Raw genomic sequence first — 12,728 nt, forward strand, 5'->3', positions numbered from 1 at the left:
CGCGGCGGCAGCAGCAGCAGCTCTTGAACACACCTCAATGAGAGCGGCGGTGGAAGGAAAGACGTAAGCAGGCTAACTATAGCTGCCGACTGCGAAAGGGGATGTAACCTGTTCGGTTCAAGGCTGCGAGGTGCGTAATCCTGAGCCGACCCATTGTGGAGCGGGAGCAGCCGGCGTTGCCACAGGTGATTTGATTTCCTGTGACGGTAGCTTAGTCAGCCGGGCATATTTCGGAACATCCCTATTTTAAAGTCCTTTTGGACTGGTTGCCTGCTGGAGAAGGGGGAAGACCCCTAGTAAAAGTCTTACTGCTGACAGACTGACGACTATAATTTAAAAAGTGACTCCTCCCGTTACCTCCTCTCCGCTCTGCGAGGCAGATGGGAGCCATGGCTTACCCCTTCCTCTTCTGCGTTCTGCTCATTCATTTCGGATTGGGAGCTATTGGCGCCAGCCGCGAACCTCCAAGTCGGCCGGATTCACCTCGAGAGAGGACCCTGAGGGCGAAGCAGCACGCCCAGCAGTCTGCTCGAGCCTCTGCCTCAGACTCCTCTGCTCCCTGGAGCCGCTCCACCGACGGCACCATCTTGGCGCAGAAACTCGCCGAGGAGGTGCCCATGGACGTGGCCTCTTACCTCTACACCGGGGACTCCCACAAGCTGAAGCGAGCCAACTGCTCCAGCCGCTACGAGTTGGCGGGCCTGCCGGGGAAGTCGCCGGCCCTAGCCAGTTCCCATCCCTCATTGCACGGGGCGCTGGACACGCTGACACACGCCACCAACTTCCTCAACATGATGCTGCAGAGCAATAAGTCGCGGGAGCAGAACTTGCAGGACGACCTGGAGTGGTACCAAGCGCTGGTGCGGAGCCTCCTAGAGGGTGAGCCCAGCATCTCCCGGGCGGCCATCACCTTCAGCACCGAGTCGCTGTCCGCCCCGGCCCCGCAGGTCTTCCTCCAGGCCACGCGCGAGGAGAGTCGCATCCTGCTCCAGGACCTGTCCTCCTCAGCACACCACCTGGCCAACGCCACGCTGGAGACCGAGTGGTTCCACGGCCTCCGGCGCAAGTGGAGGACTCACTTACACCGTCGTGGCTCCAACCAGGGGCCCCGGGGCCTGGGCCACAGCTGGCGGCGCAGGGACGGGCTGAGCGGGGACAAGAGCCACGTCAAGTGGTCTCCGCCGTATCTGGAGTGCGAGAATGGCAGTTACAAGCCTGGGTGGTTGGTCACTCTCTCCGCTGCTTTCTACGGGCTGCAGCCTAACCTGGTCCCGGAATTCAGGTAGGGAGGGGAAAAAAGACAAAACCTTCCTTCCGGTTTTGCGGGTGACTGTGAGTGTGGAGAAAGAACACTTGGCTGTGACCCTTACGCCTCCCACCGTCAAAGCCCAGACCCGGGCTGAGGGACACCCCACGCAGCCGCAAATGCTTAGGGATAAGAAGCGCCCCGCGTTTGTCAGCTTCAGATGCTCAGCGAAAGCTTTTCTCTCAAATCAGTTTCCCTGCAAGGAGAGATGCCCTGTTTCTCTCTAACCCTCGGGAGAGCAGGGAGGGGAGTTCCCCGTCAGGGATGATGCACAGAAACCTGGAGGGCTCAGGGCATGCTAGCCAGGCACAGACTGGTGAACATCTAATGAGAGTAGAGAAGGGAGCAGGAAGAGAGTTCCTTTTTTCCTGCAACTTCGGGATAGCCTCCTCCTACGTGTGCAGTTTGGGGCGTCAGTCTGCTGTTAGTCAGTTACCAGAGCGCATGATGAAAACAGTCAATCCCGCCGGCAGTGCTGTACCCTCAGCAGTGAGTCAGTTTCAGCAGCATAGCTGTCTCCCAGATCCAGACTTTGCAATTTGCTCTGTGTACTCCTTCCACTCATCTCCCTCCGTCCCCCAGTCCATCTCGCATTCCCTGGTCCGCTCTTCCTCTTGTTTTCTGTGTTTAGGCACACCTAAGGGTTCTCTGGCTCTTCAGGTGCACATCCTTTATAAATGAACCTGATTGAATTAGCCTAGGAAGGTAGGGATCAGTTCTCATTGAATTCAGTCAGGGAGCTCAGAGACTTAATAGTTCTGTAGTTCCTGCATTTGTGGGAAAAGGAGAATGTGCAAATTAGCAGGGGGTAATTTGTGCCCTGGAATGTGCCTGATCTTTGGGGTGAAGAACTTTTAGAAGTAGCCCTTAAGAGAGGACATGAGGAACAGAAAGGAAAGAACAGAAACTCCAAAGAGGGCCTGGGAGAGGGCCATAGATTAACTGGGACCCTTCCCCATTCCCAATGGGAAGAAGGTTTTGGGGGTAAAGGCTGCTTCTGTACTTTTTGGGAAACTGGGCAAAAGTGAGGCATCTGTATGAGTTTTAATGCCCTGCCGGCACATAAAAGAATGATAACCTGGTGAAAGATACCAGGGGAAGTACTGGGTGGGTGAATGGGAGAAGTCAGAACACTTATTTGTCTTGGCACTGTCATTTACTGCTGAATGGCCTCAAGAAATCTGCTTAATCTCTCTGCCCTCAGCTACTTATTTATCAAGTAAGGAAGGTAAACTAGAGATAGTCTCTAGGGAGACACCCAGTTATAAAATTCTGTAGCTGTTAATGCTGGCAACACTCGAGATTACATGAATGAAAAATAACCCCTTTTCTCTGATATTGTATGATCATATTAAATGTTTTTTTTTTGTTTGTTTCTCTCTTTCAACGATCTTGTCTTAAACCAGCATAACTCTTTCTTACTTTAAGGATAATCTTATTTCCTCCTAATTTCTGCAGGATCCTATTAGTCAGAGCTGATCCCAGGTTTGAGTATTTGACATATTGCTTGCTCAGAAGAGGAAAGATCAGCAGATGCCATTCACTGCCAAAAAACTGCTTTCAGCCTTCACATAAGCCTTTTCAGGGAGTCCCAGCTCCCAGGATTTAAAGATCCATCTATGTGTCCATGTATCTATCTATATTATCCATCCATCCACCCATCTTACTAATATATACTTTATACTAGGCTCTGTGCTCTGTTTTGCATGTATTATCTTGATTAATCCTCACAACAACCCTATGAGTTAGGTTTTATTAGTTTCCCAATTTTACAAAAACAGAACCTGAAACTTCTTTCCTAAGATCATGCAGCAGTTAAATAGTAGCAGAGGCAGGATTTGAGCTCATTTCATACTTTTAATCACTATGTTAAACTCTGTTTCATGAAGGTGTCCTAGGAGTGCTACGTATATTGTAGCTGATGCATAAAAATATATGTATTTTCAAGGATCAGATGTGGGACTGGGGATGAGTCCATTTATTCTCAGAACTGTTTCTCATAAGGCTCAGAAAGCATACGTTGTCTAAATGAACTCAGGCCTTTCTGCCAGTCAAGATAAAAGGCTGAGGACACAAGGGGTCTGAGGTCGTGAGGGTTCACATGACCCTACCGAGTTTTTGGACTATGTTCAGAAAATAGTTTCTTTCCTCTTTAAGTGCCTTCAGAGTCACTGATGGTGTTCTTCAGCCAAGGCACAAAGCCAGGCCATTTAGTGTCTGGCTCTCTACAGAATCTGGCTCCTCTTAGCAGCATGCATGAAGAGCAGAGTAAGTGCTCTCCTGTGAGTACTTTTGCCACATGTCCTGTGCCACTCAGGTACAGCCTATAGAAACTGGAAGAAATCTTGGAGATCAGATGGTCCCTCCTGTTTCATAAAGAAACAGATAAGAAAGGTGAAGGAACTTGTCCAAAAATCACACATCAAGTTTTTAACAACAGCAGAAACAGGATCTAGGCCTTCTTGCCTCTGGTTCACACTATGCTAGTTATATATGTATATGTATGCCTAAAGTATGTATGCCAGAGAGGTCCATATACTTTAGGCATACATATACATATATAGCAAGCATAGTATGAACCAGAGGGACCTCTCTGGACTTCTGCACACAACTTATATTGAGGAACATAGTTTACTCTCTGTCACTTTTAGAACCAAAAATTTAGCCCATATAACACAGCTCTCGATTTAAAAAAGTTACAGTATTTCACACATTTGAGAAAATTTCAATGGGCCTTTTCTGTCTCTTAATACTAATAAAAGGCACAAGTTTTTGATGCTATTGATGTTTTATCATCTAAGATGTGTATTCTAAAATTTTATACATGAATAATACTGTACAGGTATAGTAATAGGATAGACACCAAATGAATTTTTGGGAGACCATGACTGGGAGCTCTAATCATTATTTTAAATATATTTTGAACCTATAGAGTGTTATTGGGTTGGCCAAACTGTTCATTCGGGGTTTTCCATACAATGTTAACGAACTTTTTGGCCAACCCAATATGTGTAAAATGCCTTCTCTATAGTAACAACAACAAAAAAGACTGATAATGCTTTCCTCAAGGAAGAAAAGAGGAGGAGAAACTTTGCAGTTAAGATTTTCATTTAATTTCAGTTAATATTTCCCCAGTTCTTGCTTTTAAGACTCAAGCATTTAAATTATACATTATTTATACAGAATGTAAATCTGAAACATGAAATTCAAAAGCACTGTGGAGAACATGGTCAACTACCTTCTTATATTAATGCCTATCACTGAAAAACACCTCTCAGAATAAATTTTATTCCCCTCTGCTTCAGAATGACACAAATTTCTTAAATTGTAAGGTCTAGCATGAGACTCACATGGGAAGAGAAGTTTATTGCTCTTCCTTTTCTCTTCCCCACAAAATGACATTAGTTGCTTTACCTAAATGGCTCTTGAGTCTATCGTTATAGGCTTACAGTATCAACACTTAAGTTCTCATCTTCTATCCCAGCAAAAAAAAAGAAAAAAAAAAAAAAACAGAGTAACAACTTAAGATATACCCTAAATTGCATTTATTTATCACATAGGTTTGTGATGTCCTTGTAGAGTTTTCTTTAAAGTTAAGTCCTTTGGTTTTGTGTAGTAATTTTTCCGTGTGGAACTTAAGGTACTATGGAGTTGGATCCCAAATCTTTGAGATCACAGAAACATTGCCAAGGATGAATATAAGGTACCTAGTGTTGGCTGAATTTAAATTAAGGTAAAGGAAGCTTTGGGAATTAATTCATACTTGATGAGTTGTAAGGGATTTTGGAATTCATTTTTTTTTTTTCCCCTCTTCTCATGGTACAATGGAGAAAAAAGACCCAAAGGGCTAAAGGAATTTGTTAAGAGTGGTACAGCTCTTTAAGGGTGAGTTAGAATGAGTGGGAACCAATATACCAAGCATCTACTATGGATCAGATGCTTTATAAATGTCCTACTGCATTTAATTCTTAATATTCTCAGGTAGGCTTCCCTGATGGCTCAGAGGTAAAGAGTCTGCCTACCAATGCAGGAGATGCAGGTTCAGTCTGTGGCTCAGGAAGATCCCCTGGACAAGGAATGTTATTTCTGCCTGGGAAATTCCATGGAGAGAGCCACCCTGTTGGGCTACAGTCCATGGAGTTACAAAGAGTCGGACATAACTTAGTGACTAAACAACAATATTCTTGTAGTTACAACTCCAGAAAAGCTGACCAACTTGCCCAAGTCAGCCAGTTAGTAAATTAAAGAGGTTAAATCAAACTTGGATCTATCTAGCTATGAGGCTTGTATTGTCTTTCTACTACTCTAGGCTCCTGATCACTGATTTTCAAGCTTTCAACTTGCTGTTAAACACATGATATTGACTTGAAGTAATTAATGTATTTGGCCAAAGACATGAGAGACACTTGTTCTTTTTGGCCAATTGTATAATCAAGTATGTTGCATAGAGAGAAGAGTATTAGACTTGAGTAAGAACTTTGCCTCAAGTCCCAGCTTTGTCTCAGACTGGCTGAATTACCTGTCTGGAAATCAGTTTCTGCACAACTAAGTGTGGAAACAGACTTGATGACATCCGTATACCTTTGTAACTCCTTATCCTGTGTAACTCCTTATCCTGTGAATTTTGAAACTTCCTATCCAATGGGTAACAAGGAGGCTTTGATAAAAGGGTTCATACACATAAATGCAGTACCCTGTGGAAATGATGATTGATGGGGGAGTAGCATGCAGAAGAAGAGGACACCAAGTGAATGTTAGATATGAAGTTTTCCACAATAGTGTGGAAATGCTATTTGAACATTGTTGTCACTGAGTCCCTGACTCCTGAGGGGTTACTTTACTTTTTCTCCTTCACAAATGTATGCTCACACAGCTTCATCAGAGATTCTGGTACAGATCTCTGCTTGGAACAAAAGAGGGCAAGAGAAAACACCATCTTGCTCTAGGCCACACATATCCTGTCTCTCTTGTGGGTTCTGGTGGTGGTGAAGAGGGTTATCTACAGAACAGCACAGAGATGTCTACCTGAGTAGTAGATCAAAGAGTTTTTAGATGAACTTCTGTTATTAAGGTTTTTGAGTTTCAGTCTTTAAACTGTGAATAGTGAAGTGTATCTCCTTTGGGATTCTGTGAAGACTAAATGAAGAACTGTCATCCCACAGGAAGTTCAGTAAACATTTTGTATCAAAGCTTCTGTCTTCCTAAATACTGTCCTCAGCTGAACACTTTCTTATTTTAGGTGTATTAAACTCACATGATTTATAGTAATTTATAATTATATAATGGTTTAGTTAAATTCCTAATTATTGTGAAGGCTTGTATTTACAGTGGATCATGGTGGAAATACTGACCTTGGAGACAGGAGATGTTGGCCCCAGGAAAGGACCACATCCTTGACTATTGTATTACCAAGGGCAGCAGCTGTCTTTTCTTTTTTTAATTTTTATTGTAGTTGATTTACAATGTTGTGTTAGTATACAGCAAAGTGAACCAGTTATACACATACATACATCCAGTCTCTCTTCGATTCTTTTCCCATATATACCATTACTGAGTACTGAGTGAGCTCCCTGTGCTATACTGTAGGTCCTTATTAGTTATCAGCAGTTGCCTTTCTACTTTATTCTTCTTCTGTAAATTAAAAGGGGCTGTACTTAGTGACTCGTCGGGTTCCTTATAATCTAGAGATCTACAATTATGTATATAAATTAAATATGTCACTTTAACTCTTGAAGTTTTGATTGTAATACTGAAGCCAGTCATTGTATGCATATTTAAATGCAGATCATGTTCACATATGTTCAGTGTTTGACTTTATCATGGTGATTTGCTAATAGGATATTTAAAGAAAGCCCTCTCATTGTACACTGCATTAAATATATATATGTTAAGGGAAATGAGAATTCCATTCAAAATAAGAATAAATATGATCTGAGTTTCTAGATGTTGAAAGAGCCCCTGAAATTTACTTAAAGTCAGTAAGAAGCTGTTGCACAGATTTCTAAACCAAGGGCCTCAGTATATGGGGGTAATTTCTCTCCAAATAATCAATGTTGAGGCATCCTGAAGCTCCTTACTTACTTTTAAAAACAACCTGTGTTTGATTTTCCCTTTGTAGTTGGTGTTAAAACTTCAAAGGAGGCTATTTAGTGTCCTATAGCATTATCGTGCCACGTTTTAGCACACGCATGTGGAAGGAGAAATGGGATTTCCAAGACTTAAATAAATGACAAGAGTTTAGGCCTACCCTCTGGGAAGAGAACTAATGCCCTCACAAGACTGATTTTACAGTCTCAAATGCTAGATAGGTCAAATTTTACTTTCAAGTTCATGAAAGCATCAGTTTGTTGATCACCACTCAGGGTTTTAAGCCTACCCTTTTCTAACATGCACTGTTTTATGATTATACTGTAATGCACTGGGATGTCAAGAAGTATATTGTTGGTGTTATTTTGTACTTGGTTGGTACAGAAGAATTAGGGCCTTGTTTGTTTTCTCTCTTCAGTTCTGGATTGATGTTCACAGAGTTATTTAAACACAATTACTAAAATCAGTTCAGTTCAGTACAGTCGCTCAGTCGTGTCCGACTCTTTGCAACCCCATGCACTGCAGCACTCCAGGGTTCCCTGTCCATCACCAACTCCCAAAGCTTGCTCAAACTCACGTCCCTTGTGTCGGTGATGCCATCCAACCTCATCCTCTGTTGTCCCCTTCTCCTCTCGCCTTCAATCTTTCCCAGCACCAGGGTCTTTTCAAATGAGTCAGTTCTTCGCATCAGTTAGTATTGGAGAAACTCCAAAGTATTGGAGTTTCTGCTTCAGCATTAGTTCTTCCAATGAATATTCAGGACTAATTTCCTTTAGGATGGACTGGTTGGATCTCCTTGCAGACCAAGGGACTCTCAAGAGTCTTCTTCAACACCACAGTTCAAAAGCATCAATTCTTCTGTGCTCAGCTTTCCTTATAGTCCAACTCTCACATCCATACATGACTACTAGAAAAACCATAGCTTTGACTAGATGGACCTTTGTTGGCAGTGATGTCTCTGCTTTTTAATATGCTGTCTAGGTTGATCATGGCTTTTCTTCCAAGGAGCAAGCGTCTTTTAGTTTCATGGCTGCAGTCACCATCTGCAGTGATTTTGGAGTCCCCAAAAATAAAGTCTGTCACTGTTTCCATTGTTTCCCCATTTATCTGCCATGAAGTGATGGGACCAGATGCCATGATCTTAGTTTTCTGAATGCTGAGGTTTAAGCCAACTTTTTCACTCTCCTCTTTCACTTTCATCAAGAGGCTCTTCAGTTCTTCTTTACTTTCTGCCATAAGGGTGGTGTCATCTGCATATCTGAGCTTATTGATATTTCTCCTGGCAATCTTAATTCCAGCTTGTGCTTCATCCAGCCCAGCATTTCTCATGATGTACTCTGCATAGAAGTTAAATAAGCAAGGTGACAATATACAACCTTGATGTACTCCTTTCCTGATTTGGAACCAGTCTGTTGTTCCATGTCTAGTTCTAACTGTTGCTTCTTGACTGGCATACAAATTTCTCAAGAGGCAGGTCAAGTAGTCTGGTATTCCCTTCTTTTGAAGAATTTTCCACAGTTTGTTGTGATCCACACAGTCAAAGGTTTTGGTATAGTCCATAAAGCAGAAGTAGATGTTTTTCTGGAACTCTCTTGCTTTTTCAATGATCCAGCAGATGTTGGCAATTTGATCTCTGGCTCCTCTGCCTTTTCTAAATCCAGCTTGAACATCTGGAAGTTCATGGTTCACGTAGTGATGAAGCCTGGCTTGGAGAATTTTGAGCATTACTTTGCTAGTGTGTGAGATGAGTGCAATTGTGTGGTAGTTTGAACATTCTTTGGCATTGCCTTTCTTTGGGATTGACATGAAAACTGACCTTTTCCAGTCCTGTGGCCACTGCTAAGATTTCCAGGTTTGTTGGCATATTGAGTGCAGCACTTTCACAGCATCATCTTTTAGGATTTGAAAGAGCTCAACTGGAATTCCGTCACCTCCACTAGCTTTGTTCATAGTGATGCTTCCTAAGGCCCACTTGACTTTGCATTCCAGGATGTCTGGCTCTAGGTGAGTGATCACACAATTGTGGTTATCTTAGTCATGGAGATCTTTTTGTATAGTTCTTCTGTGTATTCTTGCCACCTCTTCTTAATATCTTCTGCTTCTGTTAGGTCCATACCATTTCTGTCCTTTGTTGTGCTCATCTTTGCATGAAGTGTTCCCTTGGTATCTCTAATTTTCTTGAAGTGATCTCTAGTCTTTCCCATTCTATTGTTTTCCTCTATTTCTTTGCATTGATCACTGATAAAGGTTTTCTTATTCTCTCCTTGTGTTCTCTGGAACTCTGCATTCAAAGGGGTATATCTTTTCTTTTCTCCTTTGCCTTTCACTTCTCTTCTTTTCTCAGCTATTTGTAAGGCCTCCTCAAACAACCATTTTGCCTTTTTGCATTTCTTTTTCTTGGGGATGGTCTTGATCCCTGCCACCTGTCATGAACCTCTATCCATAGTTCTTCAGGCACTCTATCAGATCTAATCCCTTGAATCTATTTGTCACTTCCACTGTATAGTCATAAGGGATTTTATTTAGGTCATACCTGAATGGTCTATTGGTTTTCCCTACTTTCTTCATTTTAAGTCTGAATTTGGCAATAAGGAGTTCATGATCTGAGCCACAGTTAGCCCTTGGTTTTGTTTTTGCTGACTGTATAGAGCTTCTCCATCTTTGGCTGCAAAGAATATAATTAGTCTGATTTCAGTATTGACCATCTGGTGATGTCCATGTGTAGAGTCTTCTCTTGTGTTTTTGGAAGAGGGTGTTTGCTATGACCAGTGCAATCTCTTGTCAAAACTCTGTTAGCTTTTGACTGGCTTCGTTTTGTACTCTAAGGCCAAGTTTGCCTGTTACTCCAGGTATGTCTTGTCTTCCTTCCTACTTTTGCATTCCAGTGCCCTATAATGAAGAGGGCATCTTTTTTGGGTGTTAGTTCTAGAAGGTCTTGTAGGTCTTCACAGAACTATTCAACTTCAGCTTCTTCAGCATTACTGGTCAGGGCATAGACTTGGATTATTGTGCTATTGAATGGTTTTCCTTGGAAAGGAACAGAGATCATTCTGTCATTTTTGAGACTGCATCCAAGTCCTGCATTTCAGACTCTTTTGTAGATTATGATAGCTACTCCATTTCTTCTAAGGGATTCTTGCCCACAGTAGTAGAAATAATGGTCATCTGAGTTAAATTCACCTATTGCAGTCCATTTTAGTTCACTGATTCCTAAAATGTCAATGTTCACTCTTGCTATCTCCTGTTTGACCACTTCCAATTTGCCTTGATTCATGGACCTAACATTCCAGGTTCCTATGCAATATTGCTCTTTACAGCATCGGACTTTACTTCCATCACCAGTCACATCCACAACTGGGTGCTCGTTTTGCTTTGGCTCTGTCTCTTTATTCTTTCTGGCGTTATTTCTCCACTGATCTCCAGTGGCATATTGGGCACCTACTGAGCTGGGGAGTTCATCTTTCAGTGTCATACCTTTTTGCCTTTCATACTGTTCATGGGGTTCTCAAGGCAAGAATACTGAAGTGGTTTGCCATTCCCTTCTCCAGTGGACCACATTTTGTCAGAACTCTCCACCATGACCCATCCATCTTGGGCAGCCCTACATGGCATGGCTCATAGTTTCACTGAGCTGGACAAGGCTGTGGTCCTATTCCTCTGCCATCTTAAGTAATCACAATTACTAAAATAATACATTGGAATTTTGATAGCTTTGGCAGCCTGATGGCCACTACGTGCAAACAGGCAGTTCACTGATCTTGGGGCTATGCTTGGGAGACTGTGCAGCTAATAGCATCATTAGACCCTTGCCCAGCACAGCTATGGCATATACATTGGCTTGTTTTGCTGGTCTTTTAGCCTTCAATCTTATTTTTCAGCTTTTAGAAAGAATCCTTTTCTAGGTGTAATTTCTACTTTGACTGGGCAGTTACTCATCTGGGCAGTCTTTCTTCCTAACACTTGACCAATGAAAAGATTTAGGTGGATAGGCTGTTCTATAAAATACCTCCTTAGTTTAGGAAAAATTAATGTTCTTGACCAAAAGTCTTTCTCAGGTACCCCCTTGCCCAGCCCACCCCATTTTCTACAATACTAAACTTAATATAGGAACCATGACTGACCAAAGGATGTTACACTGCCTCAAAGCAATCACAGGGTTCGTTTAGTTTTATTACCTTCATTATAGGTAGAATTTAGAGAGAACAGAGATTAGCTTAAATGTGATTTGACCCCAAGATCATTTTTCCCCCAAATTCCTATTTCCTTTTAATTAAAGAAGGCAGTCTCTATTACAGTTAATTGATACTTATAATTAATCAATATCCAGTTAATTTTTATTATAATATCTGTCATAACTTTAACCCATTTATATCTAGAAGTCTTGTTCAATTAGCAAAGTTCCCAGTTTGCTTAAAACCTAAAAGGGAACTTAGAATTCTGTAAGATTTTAGTTTACTTTCTTACCCTAGTTTTCTCACCATTTATGTGTTTTATCTATTGTGTATATGCCTTATTGCATTATTGTGGAAAGATTTCTTAAGCTAACACAACACATGGCTTTTCTCTCAGAAAGAGGAAAAGGAACTGTAGCATAATGTATTTTCGTCAAGTCTAAGATGTACCTTTTCCACATTCTGATGTCACTCAAATTGAGATGTGTCTTATGATTGAGGGCATGGGCATGTCATTTTCCATTGACAGAAACTTTCTTTTAGTGGTACAGAATGTAATAATGCATCTTACAATTAATGGCATCTTATATTTGATGAACTTGGATATTAGAAAATGGGAAATTAAACTCCATGGTCTCTCCAACTACAAAGTTCTCTTATTATCTATAAGTTATTAAGATGCAGCAAAATATGCCTATGAAGAAACAAAAAAAACCTAGACCTTACTTCTGCATATCAATTAGATTGCTATTTGTCTTCATAATTTTGTTAAACAAGACAAGCTATACTAAAACATGTAATATATGTGAAATATACAAAACAAGGGGCCAGAAGCTGCAGAATAGGTGTGGTAAGGATTATCAAAATCTTTCCTACACCATCTGGCAAGTATTTCACTCATACTGTGGGGAAATGCCTAGGACAGCGAGAATAAAAAGCCACTTGTAAACTGAGAATAGATCTGTCTTTTCACTCTTAAGTGCTTAGAGGTTTCAGGGTGGAAAGAAAAACTTTGTGGTGTAGCCATATAACCGGCTTGGTTAAAGAGATTTAAATGGAATTATGGAGGTGTGTGTTTTTTCTCTTCCTGTTCTAATCAGTTGCATAGAATGGAATGTAGAATTTGGCTTTCCCCCTCTTTGAAGCATTAGACTACTATGTAG

General features: G+C 41.7%; 1 protein-coding gene across 1 annotated transcript in view; it reads left to right on the forward strand.

Moving 5' to 3' along the window:
- The first annotated feature begins 380 nt into the window (after nucleotides 1-380).
- GPR158 (G protein-coupled receptor 158) overlaps nucleotides 381-12,728 on the forward strand; it is a 287,610-nt gene continuing 275,262 nt past the window's right edge. The window contains exon 1 of the mRNA XM_061126225.1: nucleotides 381-1,282. Coding sequence (XP_060982208.1) covers nucleotides 381-1,282 — 902 coding nt within the window. The remainder of the gene's footprint in view (nucleotides 1,283-12,728) is intronic.

Source organism: Dama dama, chromosome 23 (genome assembly GCF_033118175.1).
Source record: "Dama dama isolate Ldn47 chromosome 23, ASM3311817v1, whole genome shotgun sequence".
In the NCBI taxonomy this organism is placed as follows: domain Eukaryota; kingdom Metazoa; phylum Chordata; class Mammalia; order Artiodactyla; family Cervidae; genus Dama; species Dama dama.